Source organism: Seriola aureovittata, chromosome 7 (genome assembly GCF_021018895.1).
Source record: "Seriola aureovittata isolate HTS-2021-v1 ecotype China chromosome 7, ASM2101889v1, whole genome shotgun sequence".
NCBI classification, from domain to species: domain Eukaryota; kingdom Metazoa; phylum Chordata; class Actinopteri; order Carangiformes; family Carangidae; genus Seriola; species Seriola aureovittata.
The window spans coordinates 21,009,524-21,037,505 of NC_079370.1; the positions used below are offsets into that span (position 1 = coordinate 21,009,524).

A 27,982-nucleotide genomic window follows, 5' to 3' on the forward strand; every position below is an offset into this window, starting at 1 on the left:
TTTTGCTCTTTTTTTTTTTGTAAATATAACAGTTGTTTATTGAAAAGACAAGTGAGTCTGAGTGTATGATTATCCTGCTATTCATTTTTCTAAGCCATTCCAAGAGTCAGGACAGCTCAGCTAATCACATCTAAGTGTAGTACAATTGGGGCTGATACTAACGTTTATTTTCGTGATCGATTAATCTTCCAATGAATTTTGCGATTCTTGTTCTATAAATTTCAGAAATTTGTGAAAAAAGTTTTGTTTGTTTGTTTGAACAACAGACCAAAACCCCGAGATATTCATTTCACTGTCATAAAACAAAGATAAGCTGCAAATCAGAACAATTTAAAAGTCTGTTTTTCCATTTGTGCTTGAAAATTGACTTGAGCAGTAATTCATTATCAAACTGGCAATCAACAAATCAATGTATGGGCTAATCCTTTTCAGCTTTACACACACACACACACATATATTTATATTGCTCTGTTTTCCAGTTTATTGGCACTTCCTTGGATTTCTTGTGCAAATGAAAAGATGCATCTGTGCTCTTATGGTAAGCTTTGGTTGAATTGGTTATTTGCATTTGAACAAGGGGCACATACTGTTCAATGGGCACTCAAGCTTTAATTGACAGAGCCCCTCATGAGGCTGCTATCAAGTGAGGTACCTCGCCACAAAGTGTATCAAGATTTATTATTACTTTATGGACCTCAGGCTTTTATTACTCACATTTGTGCCCAAAAAGGTAAAAGTTATTGTAGTGGGTTGATGGCAGGAAAGTTTTTGTTACATATTGTTCCACTGACTGCTCTGTAGTTGCCACTTAATCTGCAAACAGACTAAAAGGCAAACACGTACAATGTTTTGTGTTACACAAATACATTTCCCATGGTCCAAATTAAGTCCTTAACAAACTGAGGAGAAATAATTGGAGCTGCTTGAGATTAAAAATGGGCTCAAAAAAATGCATCACTTCAAATATGCAAAAAGACCCTGTCTACTTCAACCAAACCCAGCAGAAACAAGGCGAAGCAGGCGTTTCAGTGTTTTAAGGCTTGTTGTGTGCTCCACTCTTCACCGGACCTTTGTTCCACTTTGTTGCCACTTTTGTACAGAATCATTTTGTCTTGGAGTAAACAAGCATTTTATGTTTCTAATTTTCATACATTTTACACTGGAAGACCAAGAGGGTTTTACAGTCAGTTGTGTGTTTATTGAGTTACAGCAGACTTAAAGTAGAAAATGAAAATGCAAGCGGTTTTCCATACTAGCGAACCAAGTGTACAGTATCTCAGATACTTGTCTGAACATGAAACTAAAGCAGCAGCAGAGACATTCAGCCAGCAAACAGCCATACACCTGCTGTTCAAACCAGGGTTATCGTCAATTCAAAATGACAGCTGGACTGAACTTTTTTCACTTGCACAAATATTGCAAGGAATTACACCCATAAATCACAGAAATCCCTTTAAATCATTTCTTAAAATGTATTTTTAAAAAAGGAAAATTGTTGAAGCACATGCAAGCAGTTCATGACAGCTTTGCAAACGATTTCAAATAAAATCCGCAGTTTGATCATTTATCTCTGTAACACAGGTACATGAGCCCCATTTTGGTTGTTGTGAACTGACTGAGCAGGAATCAACTGAACCCGGTTCTGCTTGGAATAGATGGACCTATAAAAAGCCAGAAAGCCAAGAGAAAAGATGAGAGGTGTGTTCACAGATCACAACACAGAGAAAATGGATTTCTGAAATGGTTCAAATAAAGGAACTTTGTTTATTTTATCATGCGTTTAATACTTTCACCAAAATGTTCTTGGCAAGTTCCGTCGAGAATATTTCAAGTTTTTAAAAACAAAAGATCTGATACGTTGAAATCAGATAAGAGCTGAAAAGGCAGCATGGTGTGATTGAACAGACACTTCTCTCTGTGTGATTAATCATTTGCCAAAAAAGGAACATTCTGTACTGTTTCATGAACATGCCCCAGGTATACAGCTGATGAGAAAAGATAGAATAAGTTAGGATGTACAGTGCATTCATTCATTTCCCCTAATGCTGTTAGTCTTGGTCTGATCATGTGGCTGTGTTCACTCTCCTCCACAGTGAGGCTGTAGCTGTAGCTGCGTTCAGATTACCCAAAACACTGTTATTCCTCCTAACTGGTTCTCTAGCGCGTTTGAGTGATTTCCACCTTCACCAGTGTGATTCTATGAATGCGAGTCAAGGTGACGGTGCAGGAGAAAAGGAAAAGTTGAAATTGGAGATGAAGAGGCCTATCATGAGAATATCTATCGATACAGCAGGGATATATGCAAGTGCCATCAAAGACTGCTCATAAAGAAGTGTGCAAGTATGATTTTCGAAAAAAAAAAAAAAAAGGGTTAGGACTGATTTTCAGTGAAAAACAGACTCATACACTTTGATCTTAAAACAACAACAACAACAACAACAACAAAAAACATTTCAGGTTTTGGGGCACCAGTCAGACTTTTTTTTCTCTTTTTTTTTAAAAATGTAACAAAACTTGCCCTCCCAGTAAAACTGTACAAACTTTTTTTGTAATACAGAAAAATATTTACAAGGGTGCTTCTGTTTTGTTTTTTTGTTTTTTGTGATTTTTTTTATAAACTCTAGTAGTAGTAGTAAGAACAATGCATCAAGTCCAGCTTTGGCACTCCTCTTAATGTCAGCATCTGCACCTCACATCAGTGCTTTAACAGTGGCACTCCAAAGTCCCCGGCGCTTTGTGATGACATCACAGGCAGACAATTACATCACTGGTTCCACATTTCAGTCATTCAGGGTCGTCGGATGGTGGTCTGACTCAGAGGTCAATGATTTGCTCAACCTGGAACATAATCAGATGTCAGACATTTATTATTTTATCAACACCGTTCCCAGATTAAGTGATTGAAGTGGTCACTGAGAAATTTAAAAATTATCAATTGTTATGGACATGAAATAAAAACAAAACCTTTTTGGCTACTAAAGTGAAAATTTTTCAAAAACGAAATGGAAATTCTCCACGATCTGCAGTAATGGTGTGTGTGTGTGTGTGTGTGTGTGTGTGTGTGTGTGTGTGTGTGTATGTGTGTGTGTGTGTGTGTGTGTGTGTGTGTGTGTGGGGTGGGGTAGCTGTCAACATGTACGATGCTAATGATGGTGTGGTCCAAATATCATCCTGCCTTCCCAGCATGCCATCTTTCTGAAGGACCAGTTAGAGGTAATTACACACTAATAACTTCCTGGGTAGCTGGGGGCTGCAGCTGTGGCATCCTAAACGAACAGCTCACCATTTATTTATTCATTGACATGAGCCAAGTCACACAGTGACGTTTTCAAAATCCATCTACAACTCCAGCATCTGTCTGTCCATCAATCCATTCTGCATAGCCAGTTATTCCTGGTCAGGGTCACAGAGGGCTGGAGCATATCCCAGCATGCACTGGGTGAAAAGCCATGTGTAATTTGTCTTCTTGGTTTCACCTACACTTAACCCTCTTATGACTGGCACAGTTGTACAGATGTAATAAAATCTTCATTTATTTAAAGCTGCACTGATCAGGATTTTCATATTAACAACATTTCAAATTACTATGCGTTATGTGGAGGGTGTTGTTCATGATGAATCCACAAAGAATTATCACCTGACTGCAGTTTCCCTGGGCTCTATCGAGCTTTGCAGCGTCTTTCAGCTCATTGTTTTGGTTTCACAAACCCCAACTTTCATGTCCAGCCACAACAGGCAGCTTTGATAAACCCACTGTATGCTTCATGCCTAGCACCACAAGCAGAAAAAGTGAAGAAACAATCAGCAAGTTCCGCACAGCGTCTAGCAACCTAAAGAGCCAGATGTTTTTCTCCAGATGTTCATCAGGTGGCCAGAGTCTTCTCCAAATCAGTGCTAATATTTATGGATGCTAACGTGTTAGCAATATAATCTTCTCAAGGCCAGATGTGTGATTTTTTTTTGCTTGTTGTAAAGTTCTGCCCCCAAGTGCCCAAAACAAATTTAAAAAACCTCATTAAAAGCAGCTTTAAACTTGATCCATCTCATCAGCATTAGATAGAAAATGTCCCTTTCATTTTGTACATGTAGTGTAATGTCAACATCTGATGTCTTAATTTTGTCTATACTTGATGTTTTTACTTTAATTCTAATGCAGTAAAATTAATTGAATTGGCTGTTTCGCCTATTTAACCTACCATCAACCAGTGACCCTCCCTGGTTGCTCCAAGGTCAAAACATCAGAGTCTGTTGCAAGCCTCTGTCTTTCCACTTCTCCTTCAGTCTCCTCCCCCACTGCCACACTGACCTTTACCCACCTGGCAAAGAAAAAGACACAAAGTTTAAACACAAACAGGCTCCCTCTAGGGACTGGAAACAAAAAAAATCATTCTTTCTGTTCTTCCTGTTTTGCACATTAAATGAAAGATGTCATAAACCATGCACTGTCTTATTTTTCACAAAAACAAACTTAAAATAACTCATCAGATATTCCTTTAAACTAAATATTGGCAGTGAGCTGGTCTTTTTTGTCTGTATAACATGAATCTAACACAGCAAAATAAATATAAGACAAAAATCTGGCTTTTGTCTCTCCACCCACCTCCCTTTGTCAGCAGCGCTAGAGCTAGTCTGGTCTGGTCTGGTCCGGCTCAGGTCCGTCACACTGTGTGCTAGTCTGTCAGTCAACCACTGGACTTTGTCTTGTTCTGACAGCTTGGAGTGCTCTGTAGCTGCCGTCTTCTCACCTGCCTCCTCCACTGCAACAATGGTTGTGTGATAAAGCATGTGCACAAAAACAGAGAAAGCACAAAGTCAAACAAGGGAATAACACACTTTCCAAAAATGATATTAAAAAGAAAGACAAAAAAAAAACCACACTACTCCATGTTCTCCTCCAAAACTCACCTTTTACAGCCTTGACTTCCAAGGAAACGCTCTGTTTCTTCTCAGAACTCTGGCTGTTCTGTTCATGGCCCGCTTTCTGCTGCTCAACGACGTTCTGGTTTTGGAAACCTTCCATCCAGTCCAGAGTTTCACCGCTCTTCAGTGCTGAGCGGTGGTCCTTGAACCAGCGGACAATGTCAGTGCGTCCCAGGCTTGTTTGGACCTCCAGCTGGCTGTACTCCTCAGGAGATGGCCACTGGGACCGACAGAACATCTGTGACAGATGATGGGACCAAGCACAAAACATTTTACCCCATCAAAACAATACAGTATTTAATTCACTGTTACATACATAAAATTCAAACATCAGCACCTGGAGTGTTAAGGATTGTTTGTGACTTGCTTTTATATAAAGGGCAGAATTCTTTTGCCAGAGCTGGTAAAGAGATATACTAGTAATTAGCAAATGTTAGCATGTTATCAAAATAGTTCAAATTAGCTACCAGTAATATAATATATAATATTTAATAATGTAACACTCAAGGATCATTTTTCTTTTACTTTTAGTACATTTTGCTTATAATACGTACCACATACTTGAAAATACAGGACAATGAGTATTTATATACTGCAATGTTGCCATTTTTATTTAAAGGCTTCAAATACTGAACTGACTGACTCACTGAACATGCTACACTAAGATGGTGAACATTGAACCTACTAAACATCAGCATTTTTGTCATGTCATGTCAGGATGCTGAATGCTGATGCTTGAAGCCTTTATCTTAAAACACAATATAAGTAGAGCCGAACAGAGCTCTTAGCATGGCTGTAGACTCTTGGTCTCTTTTAACAATGATTTATGAAATGTCTTCCTACCCGGATGGAGTTTTATTGACGGAAACACAGTATGTTTACATTGGTTATAAACAATTGCCCATTTTAACTTTAAAATGTGCTTTGCTGCAATGTGTCAATGCTGTTCCTTTGTCTCTCTAGCAGTGAAACACAGAGCCTGCCAGTGAAACTGACTGTCATTTCTAACAGTTCAGTTGTGAATTATTTTTAAATCCTACACATTTACCTTTATGTAGGTGAGGTGATACTATAAATACATTGGCTATTGTTGATAAGCTTAATATGTCTGACAGACTTTTATTTTCTGTAGCTGAAACATATGGGATCCCCATTAAACGACAGCATATGTGTCATTGGACATAAAACAAGTACTGTTACTGTTAAAGAGATGTCTCATGAATATACTGTATACTGGATCCTATGGGATCCCGCTGTTTTCCAAACACAACACGTCTCTAACATCTTCTCTGTACTCTATCTGATCTGACCTTGTAGTCACCTAGCATCGTATCTCACTTTTAATATTCAGGTATCAGCCACTTTCATCATGTAGTGTCAATCACGCTGCTTCTCCTCAAGTACAAGTACAATACCATCTCAAGATTAATCATTTAATTTTACGCAACACCTCGCTTGAGATTGTATTAAAAAGGTGCCGTCTCATCAACTAATCTCTTTAAAGTCACATCTCATTAATCTGTTGACACCATTAGCAGCACCTCTCCAATTAAACAGTATTCATCTTTATATCATTACAGCTTGCATCAATGCTCTAACTTGTGGCATATTTTGATACAGTCAACACTGACGTGTTTCCGTCACCTCTTCTCACCTCTCTGAGCAGGGTGAGGGAGCGGCTGGTGATGGGGACTGGGCTTGTGGAGGCCGACAGGACGGGAGGATGGGGAGAAGAGGAGGAGGATGAAGAGAGGATGGGAGGAGATGCAGAGGAGGAGAGGGTCGGTGGGTGAGGGGAGGAGGCTGCGAGCACAGGAGGGGACGAGGAGGAGGAAGAGGAGAGGACAGGTGGGTGAGGGGAGGAGCGGAGAGGTTTCCCGTCCTGCTCTCGATGAGAAGCCCCGTTCAGCAACGCCCCGGGCCGGTCTGGTCTGTCCTCTGTGTTTTTTGAGGCCATGGAGAGCAAAGTCTTCTCCATGTTGTCCCTCAGCGCCCTGCGCTCTGAAAACCAGCAGTCCACCTCCGTCTTGGACAGCCTGGTCTCCTGGGCCAGCTGGTCTGCAGCGCAAGAGAGTTCAGTGGGTCAAATGAGCTGTGCTACCTCCAAGTAGAAGCTTTTTTTGTAAACCTGAGAATTCAGTCTCTCTCCACGGGACTTAAAATGGGTTCATTAAAAACATTTCTGCTATTCTTGTCATGCAGGCAGCCACCAGAGACTGGCCTACAGCTACACCAGGGTGAAAGAAAATGAAGTCACATGCTGTGAACTTAGAAATAGAAGAAACACTACAGAATGTTTCAAAGTAATTGTTAAATCCGAGTGAGGATATTGAACACAACCAACTGAATCTCACCCAATTTATATTATTTCAGTGCCAAAGTTTTTAATAAGTGGTTTAAAAGTTGTCATCATTTTTCTCAGGGAATTTAACAACATAAACTAATCTTTAAAAAGATATCTGAGAAGCTAATTTTGTGCCTCATTAGCTCCCAATCTGCAGGAGGGCTGTCATGTGCTTTTGTAGGCAAAGGCAAATATAATGTGTTCACATTAAGCATCTGAATTTACACTTGCATCTTCCTGCACACAGAAAAAATGCTCATTAATGAAGCTGTTTGATTCTTTTCAAGGAAGTTCAAGGAAGTGGTAACACTGTAAACACTGTTTGAATGTTTAAGTCATCACCACTTGTGTTTAATTACTCCACTCTGGCACAAATAAACACATACACATATTCTAATGATACTATTTATATTATGACTCAATATTTATCCACCTTTCCCCATCTGTTGATACCTGAAATTTGTTCCTGTCCTAAACATCACTTTTCTCCAGTACATTCCCCCAGGAGCCACTCTATGTCGTATACTAAACCAAAACAAGAGCAAGGTAATAAATCTCAAGTGTTCCCATCCTAAGACATGTGCTTATGAGAGGATTGATGGGTGGGCTGTACCTAGCTCGGCCTCAGTTGGAGTGCCACTTCTCTGGAAACTCTCCTCCAGTGCCTTCAGCTGCTCAGATGTCTTTCCCTTCACCCTCTCCAGCAGAGGAAAATGACTGGGGACTGCTTTCTTTACAGGACCATCTTTAGGTGCTGGCATCACCTCTGCTTTCACTAGCACTGGTGGTGGAGGAACCCCTTCAAGAGTGACAAAAAGAGAGGGAAACTTCAAATGCTGAGATATGCTAGTTCATGTTTTAACAATAGAATTACCACCTTGCAGTTGTATGCCTCCACCAGCCACCAAGATTCAGGAAATAAGGTCACAATCTCCCCTTCTTGAGTTACAGTGTTGAATAATTGCCAGATGTGTTTTTGCAGAACATTATGATGTCACAGTGAAGTTGACCTTTGACTTTTTGGATATAAAATGTCACTTTTATCTTATAAGCCATTTGTGTTAAACTGTGTCATAATTAGCATATGAGTGAGTGAGTTATGGGCAAAATTGTGACCTTTGATCTTTGACAACCAAATTCCAATCAGATCATCCTTGAATGCAAGTTAATGTTTGTGCCAAATTTGAAGAAATTTGTTCAAGGCATTACAGAGATATCGCATTCACAAGAACCTGAAAATATAATGCCTCTGGCTCTGGCTGTCACCATCGCAGAGGTATAATAATACATACAATACTGGTTAAATGACGCAGCACGGACACAGTGCTTAAAAAAAGCTCGTTATGGTTTAGTAATTAAAACTCACCCCTGGGAAGCAAAATGAAATCGTTTCAAAGCCACAGAAAGATGTATGATTAATCCCAGTCAGGGGAAGCGTGGCACTGATCACACCTCATACCTTTGAGATTAAGGAGCCTCTGTTCACTGAACCACTTCTTTATCTCTCCTCTGGACAGCCCGGTGGTCTCTATCAGCCTGTAGATCTATCACACGACAAGATGCAATGGAAGATGAAACAATAAGCTCGGGCATTTATCAGTGACAGTCGAGTGTTTAAAAAAAGGCAGCAGGACTAAATTAGAAAATAAAAGCTGCCACAAAAAAATCTGTCTATGTTGAATTTTTAAGGCATGGCACAAAAAAAAAATGCCATTTCACTCACTTATTCTTACCTCATCTTCCTCAGGAAAAGGACACTGTGTGTAGCTGGACCTCAGTACTGTTAGCTGCTCGGCTGTTTTATTGGGGTCAACTGTGAAACTCAGCACTTTGGCTGACGCCGGCTTTGATGTGGCCATGGGCGCCGAGATGGTTTGAATGATGGAGGGTCGTTTACTGTCTGTGGCTATCACAGGGGAGGCCAAGGGTCGTTTAAGTGACTGCGCCACCTGTATTAATCATGGAGGAAATATTAAATATAGTTTAAGATGGATAGTTGCAAGTCATATTGACATATTGACTGTGTTGCTGCGTTTGTATGAGTCGCATTTCTGCCCAGTGTTTTGATACCTGGTTAGCCACTGTGAGTGCCAGTGGTGCACAAGTGACAGTGGAGCCGTTGGCTACAGGAGTCAGCACCAGGCTGCTCGGTCCCAGGAGCTGACAGGGGAGGGACTGCAGGACTGAGGCTGCTTGCTGCATGGATTTGGAGCCTGCAGCAGACTGGTTGGTGGATGACTGAGAGTTGAGCTGAGGAGCTACCACAGTGAAGGTTTGAGGCACAGAGGAGATTGTACCATTGAACATTTTCTTCCTGGCTTCTTCCACCTGTCACAGAGAGAAAGTGCTTGTTATACTTGTTTGTTTAATATATATCTCTTATCTGTGTGTATGGATGAAATTATATTATTTATCTGTAGTAAATACAGTACCACAAATATTTAATGCTTCATCTTGGACTGTTCAAATTAATTTTGAAAATTAAATTTAATTCAACACGTCAGTAATCAAGCAAAACCCCACAATCTGATCTGTGGTTATTGTCTAAATAGACAATTTCCATACTTGTGCTTTGAGCTATAATTTGCTGAAGGCATGGCGCATTCCCAAACCCACTTAATATTTCAGCCCACAGTAATTATTCTCAGTACTCAGACTTAAGGTGAAATAACATGAGGTGCTAGAAATATAGTTTCTGTCACCATTATTATTTTTACTTTTTGGAAAATAAGCAGATGCTGTTTGAGTCTCTGTGTGATGAAAAAGACCTAAGGAAAATACACTAAACAGAGTGGCTATAATATTATTATTACTATAACTCCCACCTCCTCAGGTGACCAGCTAATGCCCTGTTTGAGCCTCTGTGTGGTGAACCAGACTTTGATTTGCTCCTCTGGATGTTTTGAGGCTGCAGTGAGCCAGGAGAGCTCAGCCTGTGTTGGGTAGGGGAACTTGTTGAAGGAAGAGATGAGTGTCAGGTTGTCATCCAGTGAAGGGTTGTATTTGGTTGTGTTGAGGGGCACTGCGATCTTCGGCACCTGGAACAAAACAGAAAACAACAACAAGATGGTAATGCTCAATGTAAAGTCTGTATTTTCCTCATAATTTCCTTGAAAGTTTCCCAAAAAGAAGTATGTATTCATTTATTATTGGAAACTTCAATCTCCATATGTGTTACATTGTGTGCTTGCTTGTTGACAAATTTATGAGCTTCAGATCTGCTGATAGTTTTTTGTAACCTTTAGACACAACTAGCTAAGCTAGTTTAGCATAAATAGCTCAACATTTTGGGAAATACAACTACTAATTAAACAAACATGATATCATATGCAATTGAATGTACTTTAGAGTTGCCGGTAGGGTTATTTTATTTTATCTTTGGACAGAACCAGGCTAAGCTAAGCTAAGCGCTAGCTGGCTGTAGCTTTATATTTCACATACAAACATGAGCTTGGTATTCATCTTTCACCCAACTCATGACAAGAAAATGTACTTGTACATTTCTCACGTGTATTTCTCAAAATGACAAACTAGAAGAATTCTTCCTCCATTGTGCGTCTTACCTGGGTATAGTTTAGAGGCCGCTGTAGGGAAGGCATAATGTGAGAAAGGCCGTCTGCTTTGAGGAGCGTTGACTCAGGGATGATGACTGTCCCGTTGACATTGACTGCTGTGATTGGTTTCTTGGCCAGATCAGGGGTCAGTTTACCCAACTGAGACTCTGTCCGTTTATTATCTGATGACATTATTTTTGGTTTACCGATCTTGACTGTGGTGGGTTTGCTGAGTGGCAGAATGCCTAGTTCGTCCCCTTTGCCTGAAATGGCACTGGAAGTGTTGTAAATGACTGCATTGTTACTGCACCCCTCTATTGTCTGTTCTAAGATTGTCTGATTGTTCATTTTTATACGTTTGAATTTGAAGTTGCTCTCCCCTGGGTGACACCTCTCATTGTGTTCTGTCAGGGTGTCAAACTTCTTTGTGTTGAAGTTGCAGACGGCACACAGATACAGGGGGTTTAGGATGACGTTAGGGTGGTTGGCATCTACATGTTCTTTGAAAGTGTTGAGGTTCTGTGTGGAGAAGGGGCAGTATTTGCACTCGTAGCCCCCCTGCTGCCTACGTTGAGGCTTAGAAAGGTCTGGTGGCTCCGTTGCAGGTTTGTCTGGAGCTGCTGGGGGGTCTGAGGCCTTTCCCATTAGATCCAGGTCCATGGATGGCTCTGCTCCTGTTGAGAGATCTGCCTCCATAGGCCCCTCCTCAGTATGGTTCTCTGTTTTTGTCTGGTAAAGGGAAAGAGCAGTTTTCAGATGAAAAAGAAAGACTACAAATGGCAATTTGAAATATGGGCAGATGATCCACACACAGATATATTTGTTGGCTCTTGCCCTCGATTTATAAACTGAGTCCTGAGATTAGTGCATCCACAGAAAAATCCAGCATAATATAAAATCACAAGATAGAAACAGTTTTAATGTGACTGTATTTAGAAGTCATAAAAGTACAATATTAAAATTTACACAAAACCAAGCATGTCATGTTAATTATTAAACTCCACCCATTAAAGAAAAGTCAGATGCTGCTGCCAGACATACTGACAGTGTACCTCCATGTTGTGCGATTCCTCTGAGTCATCATCCAGCTCCACCATGGTCTGCTCTGGTCGGATCATACAGGGAGTGGAAGCCTTCCGTCGACTGGACATGATGATGGTAGATCCTGGGTTTGTCCTGGTGCTTGTGTTTGGCCAGGGATGTTGTAAAGGAGACTATGGCCGCGGTGCCCAGGATGCAGGATGCAGGATGCAGCACCCCTGTGGAAACACAGTCTAAGGTGCAGAGGTATAGCCAGGAGGACTGGCTTGCACTAGAGATACAGGGAGCAAGCACAGGACAGTGGGATGGGACTCAGCAGCCAAGAAGTCTTAAGAAAAGTCTTCCCCTGGGGTGAGATTAGTGGCTGGAGAGAGAGGAGGGCAGTGGAAGGTGAAGGTCTGGTAGAAGTGGGGCTATTGAAGTGTAGTGTATGCTGGGCTCGCTGACAGTGTCAGCTCCAGTGCTCATCGACCTCCTGGAACTGCATGACAGGATGCTACCTGGATGAGAGACAGAGGGGAAGAGTAGAGGAAAAAATTATTACAATCAATAGAAAGACATTTTCATTTTGGCCTATTGTTTAAAAACCATTGCTTTATCGGTTTCCTTCATTTCTCTTGAAAGCATTTAATCAGTAGTCCTTTTTACGCAACCTGTTCAAGGTGGGAAATGTTACGCCTTTTTATTCCATATAAAAAGTTATGAGGGCAGATGGTGGGGGGGGGGCATTCTGCTTTTATGCAGGCATGTGCAACAAGCAAAGGCAGCATAAAGCAGGGTCTTAACAGTAATATAGTGGGATCTCTGTGTGAAAAAGGGCTAGTGAGTGGTCACATCTCTCACCTCAATTGAAATGGTCACTCAATGCGAGTCACAGAAATAAGGACACTTTATGTGTAGAACTTTGTTTGCCTGAGATGCTTGAGACAATTTTGACACTGAATAAAGTGGAGAGGGAAGAAAAATGAGAAAACATAGATACCCTTTTCAAGTGCCTTTGAATAGGCAGCCTACTACAGGAGGCAGTGAACGGGCTGGTTTCAGCATTTTAAGTAATGCAACATGCTTGGTTATTTAAGCTCAGGAGTGACCCATGTGGATCTGCAGCGAGCCGCCACCCAAAAGAGGAAAGTGTCAACAGCCAGCCTGTGGGTAAAAATGGCTCAAAATGAAAAAGGTCAGAGGAGGCTGGCAAACAAACAAACAGTGGAGCACAGCAGACGGTCTTCAGGTGGTCAGGAATGTTCTATGAAAAACTGAGTAGAAAGCAGTGTACATGCATCCCTCCTAAAACAAAGCAAACTCCTAAAAAGCTTTCACCACTGCGTTAAGTCCATAACATCACGCAATTTAGACAAATCCTGGAACAAAAAGGTCAAAAGGGCAACATTGAGATAAAAACAGTAGGGGTTATGTACAGTGTATAGGACACAAATTCAACTAGAGACCATCCTGCGATGGGATCACACCAAACCGTGAAGTCTGTCAACATGTTGACGTTCAAATCCATGAGCATTTAGTAGTTTTTACTACGTTATTAAATGTGTACTCCGCACTAACGGGTCAACCCAGCCTTCATTTTAATCTCATCTACACACCTGTAAAGTTTCATGACTTTATCTTGCACATATAAACACCTGCCAAAGTCCTCAAAACCACCTCTGTGGTAGTTCCCGCTACAGAAGGTGTCTGCAGGACCACATTTTGTTGTGATGACACACAAACAGAGCCTGGGAATGTTTATGGACTGTGGACAAAAACCTTTCATATCATACACACCCCCTTGACAGCTGCTGTATACTATCAATGCTCCATTAAGCAATACCAAAACAATACCAGCCCTGCTTGTGCAGTACTAAATCAGAAAACCAGGATGTGGCAGACATGATATGGAGGAGGGGTAATACACAAGTTAGTGTTCATGCAAAGGTAGAACTGACACAATTAATTGATCAAAAGAAAATTAATTGGCAAAAATTTTGATAATTGCTTAGTCGTTTACTAAGCAGAAATGCAAACTATGCTTTTCAAATGTGAATATTTACATTTTTCTTAGTGTTCTACAATTGTAAACTGATAATCTTTGGGTTGTGCTCACCTTGGGCTCTCAATGGGCACTTTCCACTATTTTCTGATATTTTGCAAAATAAAGGATAATCGATTATGAAGATAATCATTGGTTATAGCCCTTGTTCCTGCATTATATGTGTAGTGTTATTCCACCTACATCTGCATTTCCAGATGTAGGTGGAGTGCCACCTCAAGTATTTATATTAATGCCAGTTTTAACTCTTCAACTGTTTTTGAAAAAAGGACTTTATGTCAGATAAATTTTTCAAATTACATTAAAAACAAGCAGTTGCACAATCAGGGAAACAACATGAGCAACTGTCTTTGAAACCATATGGACTTTGCCCACTTCCAACACCCACCTGATAGAATTGGCTGAGATCAGGAAAGTTCTGTATTTGCAGCTTCGCTCTGACTGAAAACAAACATGAAGTTTTACAAAAGGACTACTTTGTTGTCTACCTATGCAGAGTAAAAACTTTTATCATCCCAGTTTGAAAACAGTGATTTGGCAATGTGGCTGATATGCAAATATATGCAGCTGACAAGTTTGCGGCTGTCATTACAACAAGTTCTCTTGAGAAGTACTGACTAATCATAAATGAGATTATGCCACCGAGTGAACAGATTGAGAAGCCAGAGACAAAAGCAGCTTCAGATACATATCTTTAAAAGCTAAGAGTGGCTTTATTTGGGTTGTGTGGAAATGACACGTCCATCGAGAAGAAGCGGTTACGAAAAGCTGAGGGATAGTGAGCAGGTGGGTAGTATTGTAATGAGAGGGGAGAGAGACGCTTATCTGACTGAAAAAAGTCTTGATATTCTGGAGGCTTCACGCCGAAGCTTCATACTCATATGCACATGAGTAAAAATCAAATGAGTCGATGCAGCAGCGGTGCTCTTCTATCAGGACATAATGAGGTCTCATAAAGCCGAGTCAGCACAGAGGACGAGGGAAAGTCCTCTTAAAAGAGTAAAGACTGACAGAGGAAAGATATTTAACCCCACCAAACAAACAGTATGATCATATTTAAGCCTGCTACTCAGGGTGGAGTAACGGTAATTATGTGAATAGTATGACTTTGGGGGCTTCTGTCAGCTCAGCATGTTAGGACTATACTTTGTAATCACGTAAAAGATCCTCTCCAACAGCTACGCATTAATCACATGGCACTGTTCGCTTCGAGGCTTGAAGGCTGTCATTCGCCAGTCGACTCATTGTCCCGAGATATCTCAACTCCTCAAACAACCCACTGAGGCATCATTAGAATGCAGACTCATTACCATGGTGTCGCTATAGCAACCGCGGACGTAGAGCTGTAGTCAAGTAGCTGCTACAGCCATGTCACACTGGCTGAGACTGTATGTACAGGGCTGACCCGGCTGCATGTGGTGCTGTATTTGCTGGTTTCAGAGACAGAGAAATGAAAAAAAAAAAAAAAAAAAAAAAAAAAAAGGAGAAATACTTAGGAAAACAGAAATCTTGCAGAAACAGCTGACAGGCTGTGTGTGTTGAAAAATCCCTGTCCTGCAGGATGCAGAGTGGTGTGGTGCATTTGTGAGGTTTCTTCAGCTTCACTCATTCAGTCAACGGGGAAAGTCAAGGACCAAGCAACAAGGAGAGGACAAGGGAAATCAGAGCTAGTCAGAGGCGGTACACAAGAGACCTCTCTGGTAAAAGATATGGTTGAAAGCTACCTGATTTTCCTACTAACCCTGTTCTGGGTGCTGTACAGATTAATACCTTCTAAGAGGACACATGATGTAAACACTGCAGTATACATACTCAGTCTTCCACTGACTATCGCTCTGTCCCTCAAAGTCCGCCCTTTGCCCAAAATCCAGCAATGTAGCCAAGTTCCAGTAAGACGGAATTTGAGATGCATCTGTTGTGCCACTTCATATGACCTGCTGAACTTCACAGCCTGGACACTTTGTGGATGTGCTGATGGGTGACAGTGGCTGGATGAGGATCTGACGATGAACAGAACAAAGCTGTGGCTGGACTTTTACCTCCTACTGTATGTGCTAAACCCACACAAGCAGAGGGAGGGAGGATGAGCAATTCTGTTTACGCAACATCCATATTAGTAAGCTGTAAACGCAACTACCTCAGAACTTAAATAACGTTGGCGATGCTGCCACTGGTTCCTCAGAAATGAACTTCTAAGTCCCTGGATGACATCAAACATCAGTCTGAATATTAACTAACTGCCTACTGAGTCATTTATAGAAAAAGTGTTCACTGCAGGACAGATTTCTGAAAGGAAGCTGACTCAGAGTGAACATTATCATACACAATATAAACACAAGCAGCTCTGCAGTTTAAGTTGTGGCAGTAAGATTAAACTCATGTGCTCCGATCGCCTGGAAGAGAGAGAAAGGCATGTGTAAAGAGTGCTGAGCAGTGAGGATACACTGGCTCCAACAGCCTCCTCCTCTCTCTACTCTATCATTTCCAGCAGAGGAAGGCGGGGCTGCTCTCCTGCTGCCTTGGCTGGCTACTTGGGAGCACTGAATGTCATCATGGAAAAGAGAACTGCTACAGTGTGTGATTAATAACCATGGCAATGTATTACTCTATTCAACAGTCACTCAAACTTTATCAGAATAACTTGTATAATACCTTGATAATAGTCTTACTAATAGGCTCCTCTCTCAAGGATTAAAAGTAATCAACCTGGTGTCCTTGAGAAGAAATTTTTGCTCTGAGCCGTTTGTTTGTTTGGCTGTAAACATCTCACAGAAGGAACTGTGCACAGACTAATGTTTCCGACTGCTGCCTGAGCTTTCCACATGGTAACTTTCACTTTTGATTCTCATCATTATTGTGAAGCCCTTTGTGATGTCTGCCTTTGAAAGATGCTATAAAAATAATGCCTTTATTTTTAACACCAAAAATGTTAATTAGTTTTGGAAGCAAACTTAGCCGTTTTCATAACCTAGGTCAGTCAGTCAGTCTCTCACCTGTTAGTTAAAGTGTCTAATCGCGTCAGCGTCTTGGCTTCTGTGTGCAGTGTGAGCTCTGTGCTGGAGCCACAAACTCTGTACTGTCTGGATGCTCATTAAACTTGTATGAATACTCAGCCTGGCAGCTCCTTGCCTGCCCGTCTGTCTGTACTTGCCTGTTGTCTGGCTGTCTGATTGGCGCATTGTATTAGTGGAGCCGTCTTTCTGAAGGAGTTACCTTTAATGCTGCCAGGCAGCAAATACATATCAGCCCTGGCAGTAATCAGTTTAGGCTACACACTGGCATACATACTGGAGAGAGCACAGGGGAAATCAATACAAACCCTCAGTACGACTGAGCCTGTCTAAAGTATGAAGACAGAGAGATGATCTAATACAGCAGGAATATAGTGGTGCTATAGGACAGATATCTATCTATCCAAACAGCAGTGAGGAGAGAATGACACTGAACAGATGAGTCACAGCAGCACACTCCTTTCAGATCCTATTTCTGGGTATCATTAATGTAATCAAAGTAGTGGGGGAAAAATATGGCCCAGACTCTGCTCTCAAAAACTGGAATTTTGGGAAAGCAATGTGAAGTAGTCTCCTATTACAGATAACTTTTGTTAAAACACGTCGACCTGAACCAAAGTAGCCACATGACAACTTCGCAATGCATACGTCCTTGGCCAAACTTGCAGTGATTGACGTGTATAGTGATGAAATTCTTGGGAGGCAACATTTCTTATGGATCACTATGGTAACTGCTGTACCTGTGGCTCAGAGGTTAAGGTAAAAGGTTGCAGCTATATTTTTAGTCAGACAATCGTAAGTAAAGTAAATGTAAAATTATACTATGCAGCCAGACTGATCAGATGCACTCAAGTGTCTTGCAAGGCTATGCACTGTGTGGAATGGAAACAATACTGTACGTCCTGTGCCACAGCTGTCTCCTGAACAGCCTGAACAAAGATCAAGCTCAAGTACTGGCAGATTCTGGTAGGGTTCATTGTAGTAGCTGAAGAGAGAAGAAGGCTGGAGAAATGAATGTACTGCAGAGAAACAGCCAACTGAGTGCCAGAGTTTTCAGGCATGCAGTCATCACGGACACAAAGGCACATGAATGGCAACCTCTGCGGCTCCTGCACTTGAAGCCATGCATGAAGTACAAACCAGCCAGTTACACCAGCGCTCTGGAATAACAAGCAAAACAAGACTAGGAAGCAGCACAGAAACCACACGCTGCAGAAACACGGACACGACTTTTGCTGCGACATTAACTAAAACTTTGAACCTCAATCACGCATTTTATTTCACAAAAACATATTGCACAGAGGGAGTGCACACACTGCTCTGTTGGCACTGCTGTCAGGGGTGGGTTTCTCTCCCTCACTGTCTGTTTTGAGTGTGTTTTCCCCCCTGACTGCTTGTTCCATAAGTCAGCCACTGCAGTGAGGACAGTGTGTGTGTGTGTTTGAATTGTGTGGGTGAGGAGAGGCACCACCACCATTAATATGTCCCAGCAGGGGTGGAAGAGGCAGAATTTCGGACCGTCGCAGACTTAATTTAAATCTCATCACGCGGCTCCTCCTGAGCAAAGCAAAGTGCTGCACTGTGTTTGAGTGCTTGGTATGTTCTGCATAGCAACAGAGCGGCTCTACTTTTGCTGGGCTGGGATGAAGACTAAATGTGGATCAATGATGCAAACGGTTGTTTTGCCACAATAGCCCAACCCATACTGGATTCTCTGAGGCTGATGCCGATACTGATAAGGGGGAAAAAAATAGCCAACGGCCAACCAGATGTTTTTTTTTTTTTTTAAACATAAAGACACTATAAACAAACACTTAAAACTAGAATAGCACTCAGTAGACAGCATACCTCCGCCAAGAGCAAACACTGTCTTCCACCAGGTCCGGATTATTATCTGGATCTGCACTAAATTGTACAAAGTCAATCTGATCAAATGATCAATCTTGTCATGGCAGAAAAGTGATAAAACATGTCTTGGATCTGCCCCTGTAACCAGATCAGTGTCAAACTTTAAGGGGTTCTTCTGGGGCCCATGCCTCATCCCTCCACCAAGTTCAGTAGAAACCAGTTCTGTACTTTTTGCATGATCCTGCGGTTAGATTGATGCCACTCTCGTGTCAGCATGGTAAATGCTATGGTAAAGGCTCTAAATGATCAGGCCTCAACTTATATCACAGACCTTATTTACTGGCACTCAGCTCAGAGTCGTTGGTATGTTTCTCTGTGTCTTTACTTTGACTTTATATTTCAATATCATTTGTACAGCACTTTGGTCAGCTCAATGTCAGAATGTTTAATTTTACTAAAAATGCATCTGGAGCCAGCAGCTGGTTAGCGTAGCTTAGCATAAAGACTGAAAATGGGCAAACAGCTAGCCTGGCTCTATCCAGAGGTTATAAAATTTACATGTTATTATCTCTAAAGCTCACTAATTAACATTTTATCCCATATTTGTTTAATCCACATAACCCACTCAAACAGTGAATTGTCATTTTCACTGTTTGTGTGTGTTTTTTTTTTCAGATTAAACAAGCTAAATAAAATTTGTTGATTAGTGAACTTCAGAGGCGCTGATGGGCTGATGTTGTCACCTCTGGAAAGAGCCAGGCTGTTTCCAGTCTTAATGCTACGCTAGGCTAACCAGCTGCTGGTTCCAGCTACAAATTTACCATATAGAGATGAGATTGGCATCAATCTTCTCTCCTAACTGTTGGCAAGCAAATAACCAACTTTCCCAACATGTCAAACTATTCCTTTAAATGCTGTAATTTGAATTGTGACCAAGATTTGAACTAAGTATGAGTTTTTACACATGAGAAATAATCTTTGTGTCTGGTGAACAAACTATTGGCTTCAGTGTTTCTACCTCAAGCATCTTTGGTTTTATTTCTTGTTATTTACTGACATATACACAGATATGTATCAGAGTGACTAAACTCATTTTAGTGCATACTTTGCTATTAATTTTGACAAGATTCTGTCACCTCAGCAAATTTTTTTTTTAAGTCAGCACTTTTTCTCTTGAGTATTTTTCGTTCAATATTCTAAAGTTGCATGGGCTCAATATCACGCACTCATCAGCTTTTATGACAAGTTGCCAAACTTTCATATGGAGGTCCCAGAAAAGTAGCCCCATCATCACTGCTGTGTCCTTATTCAATCCACAAACACGAGGAGACACAGTGGCCTATATACAGCATGATGGAAATACTGTCAAGCAGGCTACGCTGCATTAGATCCACAATCCAGTCTCCCGTTTAATGTGGTTCGCGTAACACTGAACACACACTAGTGTCACATTGCCAGACCTGTATCCTCCCTTAACACACCGGCGCACTGTCGAACACACAAAGGGCAAGCTATAAAAATATCCAAGTGTCACCCACTCTGCGGCTGATGGTTGTGTTACTATGGTAACACTGTAACCAACGGAAAGCGTTTGTGAGTATGTGCTTGCATCCAGGAGCAGAAAACACAGAGGAGGTCAATAAGTGTCATGACAGCAGAGATGCTTAAAATCCAGCTGAACTTTACTTCCTGGTTGACACCCTACACCTCATTCTGCACATGTTGACAAATCTTCTACATTGTTAGAGGGTCTGAATGACACATTCAAAGATTCATGTTTTTCTCTAACAAACTTATTAGGGGCATAAAGATGACAGAGATTCACCTTTGTTTGTAACTCAGTATACATTAACCTACAGGACCACACTAAACAGTCGGCTGTGCAGCCCAGCAATCGACTCAAAATAAGCTATTTAACCAACCTGACAGTCCACCTATGATGGACTCCCCATTTAGCTTTGCCTGTTGAACAGCAGGAACTGACGAGTATCTAACGCCCATACTGTCATGGAACATCTAAGGCTGTCTCAGTTCAGTTTGCCGCTGCGGCCCCTCCACACTCCCCCGACGTGACCCCAATGACGAAGGCCAACACGTCAGTGAGCATTCACTTGATTCCAGGGGCTGTGAGAGGGAATGAAAAACAGATGGGGTGCGGGGCAGAGTTTCATTACAGCAAATGGGAGTTATCCTGGGGTAAACTATCCCTCTTGAACATTTTTATGTGGCTTTCATGATAATAACCCCCCTTCATTTGGTTTTGCTGTCCTATTTGCACTCCCCCTGTTCAGCTCCATGCTCTTCTCTTTCACTCTCCCTCGTGGCCTTGTGCACATACAGACAGCCACACTGATAACAGCACATTACTCTCCCACGGAAACCTTGTACTTCACAATGTCAACTACTAAGGGCTTAAACCACTGCTAAAAATGTTTTTGTAGTTTTGGGGTTTTTTTTGTTTGGAGAGGGTAAAATGTGAGTTTTTGGTTACAGTAATTGCATGGTGGGACAGAGCTAGTATAGGGCAATGGTCTTCTTGCACCTAAACAGCATCCTGCAAAATAACGTCAACACGGGAGCATTGGAGGGACTTCAGTCAAACAGTTACCACATTTTGATCACAACAAATTCTATCATGTTTTTTATATATTAATACTTGTATATACAATGTCCTCCATGTGTGTGTGCATGCATGAGAAGGAGAGAAAGATCTAGGTCTTGACTGTCTTGCTGAATCCAAATGAGAACACCTGGAGACTTTGGAGTTCTTTACTTGTTTGACAGAGTCTCAGTGAGCATTCAGCGCTCCTGTGCGGCCAGATTTCCCACCTGTCAATCTCTGCCTTCTGCAGTGGGTGTGGCTTGTGAATTGTCTCCGGCCTCTCCCCATTGGCCTCACGTTGGTAAGAGGGGCGTGTCTGAGCTCTGCCACTGGCTGACGTGGTGCAGTGCAGAAGGCCTTTCAATAAGCTCTCTCTCCGTTTCCCCTCTGTCCTTTTTTCCCCCCTAAACTTGAAATCTGGAGGACACACTGGGGTGTGAGAAGGGGAGCGACTCTACACACGAGCAGGCATGAATGACCTACATGACATGCACAGATTGTGTGCATGGGTACAGATCTAACTTTTTTTAGTGCTTATGTTCAGATTTAATGTGCCAACTGCATAAGTAGTTTTAAGACTGCAGTGGCCACTAGAATAAGCCCTCTGACTGGTGAGTGATGTCCACTGGATAGTTTAATACATGCTTACACACTGCTGTATAAATTGCTGTGCACTCACAGACTTAAATAATAATCAATGCAGAAATGAAGCAGTAAAGTCTTTAATAAAACACACAGCTTGTGAAATGACTAATGGAAGATACTAATGATGGAGCCTGGTGAACCTGCTCTTTCTCCCCCACACACACACACACACACACACACACACACACACACACACACACACACACACACACACACACACACACACACACACACACACACACACTTGCAATCTCTCACTGTGAGGTCGTCTCTTGTTTCTCTTTCAAACTGCTTAGACATTCTGACTCTAGTGTCTCGTTTCTTGTCTTTGTCACTCTCTGGCTCTCTCAGTGTCACCGGGTTTCTTCGGTGACACCTTAGTTCGGTTGGATTTCCGACATGTTAAACACCACAGCCGTACCTGCAATGTGTGATTTTTCCGACAGGATTTCCAACGGTGGGAAATGGTGACACCATATCAAGCACATTACCAAAGTCAGGGATTGCCTTAGTGGACACATAAAAGGATCACACGTAAGAACAATGACCTTTTTGTCTGCTTTACCTGGAAATGTTATGAGGGCTATGGTGGAAGATTTCCAGGGATTCAACTAGGTCCTGATCTAGCAAACGGCAGCCTTTTATTCCAAAACTTGACATACAAACCAACATGAAAAAACACTTTTACAGCTTAAGGTGCATATGGGCCTTTAGTCTACATGGATTTATCACTTCCTCACTCCTGTCTCCCTCTCTTGTCACTCTCATGCAGTGTCACTCTATTGTCTCTTCCTCCGTCTCTCTCAGACATCACATGTACTCTCTACTAGTGTTGATTTCATGCTCCCTCTTCGTCTGTCCTCATGTAACTCCTCTACCTCTCTAATTTGCCTCCTTCCCTGCATCACGCTCTCCCTCTCAGCCCCACCTACAGGTGATGAGCTCATCTCTGTGATTGCCTTAGTCACCCAACAACACGTCTGAGAAGCCGGCAGAGGCACAGCGGAGAGGAGGACCTGAACCGAACACAGTGGAACAAAGCCCAGCGTAAACGTTGGTGATGTCATCACAGAGTCAAGCTGAGCACGACGGGCCGTGATGACAACAACAACAACAACCTCCGTCCTCCAACCCATGATGACTCATTCCAGTGTTTCACCAAGAGAATGGACAGCCATTATACACATTGTACTGCTCGGGAATGGAAGTGGAAGCATGATTATGTGCAGTCAGGAAATGCTGGACGTTCCTGATGAAGGTGAAAAACAAAAATGTGTTGGAACCCACCGCAGGTCTGCTATCACGGCCCTAAAAATGACAGTCGTTCATCGTGGAGTAAATAAGTGTAAGCTCAAACCATATGAACATACACACAGGACCAATAAATTGAATCTTTGTTTTATATGCTGGTTACAGTATTTCTGTTTCCTATTTCCTAAAAAGAAAACAGTGAGAGCATAAGAGGCCTCTTTAAACATAAAATATCTCTTTTACCTATTACTACAACCTCCCTGCACCCGATTGTCAAAATAAAAATAAATAATAGAAAAATAAATCATTAAAAATCAAGGACAAAATGCTGTTCAGATTCTGAATTCTGTAGTAATTTTTTTGAGTTAGCCAAACTACAAAATGAGCTGTTATCTGGTGAACCTGCACTTATTTTTGCTGTTCACAAAGAACAGATGAGTCATTTGGTTAACAATCAATCTAGTGTTAGCCGCTTGTCATTTTCTAGCTAGAAAGCTGTTGGTCAGTGCTGGGTGGCTAATTGCTAGCAGACAGCCTACAATGATCAAAATCTTACACATATAAATCACGTCAACATTTTAACCACTTAGCCAACGTAACCTCAAACACCTATCAGCTGTAACATCAGCAGCACACACATTACATTTACTACCCGCCACCTGCCCACTTTCATTTATAAAAAACAAACATAATTTCTCAGTCGATGTGTTTTACTATCAATCTTCTTCCCCAGATTAGTTCTAGTTAACATTCAGAAACTGCAGCAGACACTTGCAACATCTGGTGGTATGACAACTGTCAACAATCAGATCTGACATGAATGATATTTGACTATCCTGCACTTTCTTCTGTTAGACTGTATGTAATGGTCTTGGAAATTGAAAACTGCTTTTGATTTCACATGAAGTTTGATGTCTGGAAAACAAAATCCATTAAATTTGGCATTAAGATTCTAAAACACACCTTTGGCTTTGGTTTAGAAGAGCTATGTGTACGAGCTGTCTAAATAAATCTGTCTAAATAGAGAGATCTTTGTTTTTTCATTCACTTCACGGGTCATAATTTGACACCAATTCTTGAGGCTCAGTGTTTTTCTATTTAAATGAATGTGACAGACTGAGTCTTGTTCATTTTCCACCATCTGGCTACAGTAAACGAATAGATGCCTCTAGGAACAAAATAGTGTGGATCACCTCACAGCTGGATGTTTCGGCTGTGACATTATAAGAGGTCACAGTACACTGAGAAACACTGCATGGTTGGGCGAGACTGGGGAAAAAAAGGCAATTCAATGAGGGCCGATTTATTTTTAAGCCATTTTCCCAGAAATAATAGCTTCTAAACACCTTACTGTAAATAAAATAAAATGATGTTAGGCTGTACATAAAATCGTCTCCTCACTAAAAAGCTTGCTGTCCCTATTGCTGTCACAGTGTAGTGATGATGGGACAGTCACTGATGTTATGGACAAGAAGGTAGGATGGTGACATCTGTGCATTTCTCTAATCCTTTCAGCAATACTAATAATAACATTTCCCCCCCAAAAATTATATTCAAACAGACTTAATCTTGCATCTGTCAAACTGTAAAAACAATTCACTAATGTTGCTCTACACTACACAACTGTGATTGTTAGTTATCATTACTTCTTTCTACTACACCAACATGGTAACAGTCAAAAAAATTCATAATTCTAAGTATTTCTATTGGGTGGGTTAAGTGCAGACAATTACACATAACACCTTTTTTAAGCTGTGTTCCCGACATTATTCTGCAAGAAATGCTTGGCGACAAAATACACTAGACAACTGTGTGTGTGTGTGTGTGTGTGTGTGTGATTTGAAATGTGACGGTTTACTTTTATCAACAGAAACCCTTTGAGTGTTCAGCCCCCAATAAAACTGAGCCGGCTGTCATTCCAAATTACATAACATTATCTCTGATTTGGCAGATCACAAGCGGAAACCATGTGAAGAACAAAACATGAGCCAAATTTCTCTTCACATGGAAAAGAGCAAGAGTGCGTGGCTTAGCGAGCGAAGCCAAGTTTATACCCAGAGGAATTGCTGGTAACGGGTACGACAGGAGGGTTAACTGCGCTGTGATCAAAACCACTTGCATCTTTTACTGAGAGGGTGGGACTGTTGATCAGAGAATGTTTAGAAATACAACATAATAGGTCACACCAGTGCTGAGAGAACATCGTCTAATGAACAAGATATTTCATCAGACGTACAGTCAGCAGTAGCCGTAACATGCGCAGAACGCTTTTCAATTAATTGGCCCACCTGTAGGGCCAGAGTGTTTAGGCCTGTCAGAGGTCACTGCTGAACAGGTGCACTGAATTATTTGGTGTCAGGGACTGTTTTATCACAACCAGCACCACAGTATGTTAGTTATAAAATGCTACTTTAATCTCAACCTCCACAATGATAGAGTCAATATCTAATTGTAACTGGTACTGGGAGCCAGCTGGTGTTACAGTCCCTGGAAATGTCATAGTCAGGTGTTTGATGTTATTATTATCAACACCAATACTTGTGTGTATGTTGTTTATAGCAGACTCAAATCAAACCATTGTACTGAATATGACTGTAGATCAATAAACATCCGATTTGTGACAGTTTGTCGGGATGTGCCGATCCAAGCTCAAATTTATAAGCTGTATACCTCATTGTCATCATTGTTTATGTGAGGTAATGGTATAAGGCCAGGGATTGCTGTGGTACCAAAAACTGAATGAATGCCGCTAATGGAGGAAATTTTTTATTTTATAATAACACTAACAAATAAATTGTATTAAAGGTGGACTGGTTCAAATCATGGCTGATACCCAATACACTTAATAAGATAAATAACAGTTCCAACCTGGGGTATTGCACAATTGTGTCTGGATGGATCAGTTCTATTGAAGGTATATATACAGTATATATATATATATATATATATATATATATATATATATATATGTCACTGAAATTGTGCCACAGCTGCAAAAAGCAACAAGACAATTCACATAAGGCTTTAACAGAAGGCCCTCTGGTCTGATGAGGACATATGAGGACACCACCACCCTACTGTAAAGTTAGTCAGTTTACAGTGACTGTATAAACTATGTGACATGGTTTCATAATAATAAACCTATGCTACATAGTAGAGTATGTGTTTTATTGTTCTATGACATAATGATGTAAGAAACTAGAAAACTGGGTAGGAGGTGATAAAAACTGGGCTGTGTTTTGGTAGCAACAACAACTACAGCACTGCAGTATTAAACTATTTAGGTGTTTTATGCAGTACAGGACAACATAAAGCATCAAATACAATGAAATCAATCCAACAGCCACTATCCCTGCATAAGGTTTTACTGGGTGCACTGAGCACATATTTCCCCTGGTTAAGTCTGAGTGTGCTGACTCCAGAGGAGAGCCACAGTCTGTGTGCAGCTTACAGTCTGTGTGCACTGCACTGAGTTCAAAACCAAAGTTGATATTGTGAATAAAATGAACCACGTCTGACTTTTTCCAACAGTTACGGGCCTGCTGCAGTGACAGGATATAAGTGGGCTCCTGTGCTACAGCCCTGTCTGTCTATGTGTCTGCATGCAGTAGGAGCCGTGGTCTCGGAGGGGAGGAGGCATCACCAGGGGTAACGTTACGCCTACATCACAGAGTCGCACAAATCAAAGTCTATAAACAACGTCGGACTCAAAAAGTTGCACTCTAACCTCAGTACCGCTGAATGTGAGCGGATACACAGGCGGCGGTGCGGGGTGTCCACCGGCCAGCCCGAGATGTGACAGAGGGGCGCAGAAAAACACTCTCCCCAAATGTTCCCCCTCTCGCCATCGACGTAACAACATGTCGGCAAAGGACGGCCATGTTTTGCTGGTTATGTCGAAACGGGGAGGAGGAAAAGTAGACACGATGTCTCTCCTCTATGCCTTCTCGCACCACGGTCACAACGTACCAAAGTGAAACTTAAACACGGGGTCGAAAACATCCAATTAACAACTTGGCGGACACATTGTCTCAGTACGCAGGTGTAAACGGCAGGGGCAGGCAAAGTTCATGCGGCTAGACAAGTTAAAATATTTATACTGAGGCGTGTGGGTGTTTGGGAGCCGCGCGGTGCCAGAGCAAGACAGGAGAGAGGCACAAACAAACAACTACATGCAGTTTTAACTTGGGGGACTTTTCAGGAGGCAGCCGCGGCGAGCCGTTTGAAAAACAGAGGAACAGTTTCTCCATTTCTTACCTGCCCACCGTTTTGGCGCGATGCTCAGGTAGTGCGGTACAATCCCCGAAGCCACTGCGAACCGACGAAACGAGCCCAATCTGTTTTAAACACACTCACGGCGGCCCAATAACCGAGCAGACAACAGGCGACAGGAAAGAAAAAATTGGCGATCACAAGGAGGATCTACGCCAAAAGCCACATGATCGCCGACGTCAGAGTACGTATTTGCATGCCGTACCGGGGCGCCGGTGTCCGTCCATAGCGGGTCCATAGTGTTAAACCAGTGAAAAGTTGAGCAGCGGGCTGAGGAAAGTGAAACTCAGTGAGCAGGCAGCAGGAGGAGTGCTGGTAGCTGCATGAAGCATGCCTGCTGCTGTAAAAATGAATGGACTGCGTCTTGTAGCCGTCAAGTTTCTCCTGTGCTGATGCCTGCCTGCCCCTCTGGTTGGAGCTAATTGAATATGTAAGCATTACAGTGGGCGT

At 41.8% G+C, this 27,982-nt stretch overlaps 1 protein-coding gene across 1 annotated transcript; it reads right to left on the minus strand.

Moving 5' to 3' along the window:
* Positions 1 to 8: 8 nt before the first annotated feature.
* Positions 9 to 27,932, minus strand: zhx2a (zinc fingers and homeoboxes 2a). The gene is made up of 13 exons (XM_056380426.1): positions 27,518 to 27,932; positions 11,871 to 12,359; positions 10,828 to 11,547; positions 10,090 to 10,302; positions 9,335 to 9,592; positions 8,998 to 9,213; positions 8,724 to 8,808; positions 7,878 to 8,063; positions 6,575 to 6,978; positions 4,906 to 5,158; positions 4,601 to 4,757; positions 4,197 to 4,316; positions 9 to 2,838 (listed from the first exon to the last, which is right to left on the minus strand). The coding sequence occupies exons 2-12, from the start codon at positions 11,967 to 11,969 to the stop codon at positions 4,199 to 4,201; spliced, it is 2,709 nt and encodes a 902-aa protein (XP_056236401.1). The 5' UTR covers positions 11,970 to 12,359; positions 27,518 to 27,932; the 3' UTR covers positions 9 to 2,838; positions 4,197 to 4,198.
* Positions 27,933 to 27,982: the final 50 nt, after the last annotated feature.

Excerpts from the sequence above, each read along its gene's own strand:
- zhx2a (XM_056380426.1), bottom strand. The coding sequence starts at position 11,969 with ATGTCCAGTCGACGGAAGGCTTCCACTCCCTGTATGATCCGACCAGAG. Across the intron at positions 9,593-10,089 it reads TTAGCTGGTCACCTGAGGAG|GTGGAAGAAGCCAGGAAGAA; the intron begins GTGGGAGTTATA and ends TCTCTGTGACAG. Across the intron at positions 6,979-7,877 it reads TCCAACTGAGGCCGAGCTAG|ACCAGCTGGCCCAGGAGACC; the intron begins GTACAGCCCACC and ends CTTGCGCTGCAG.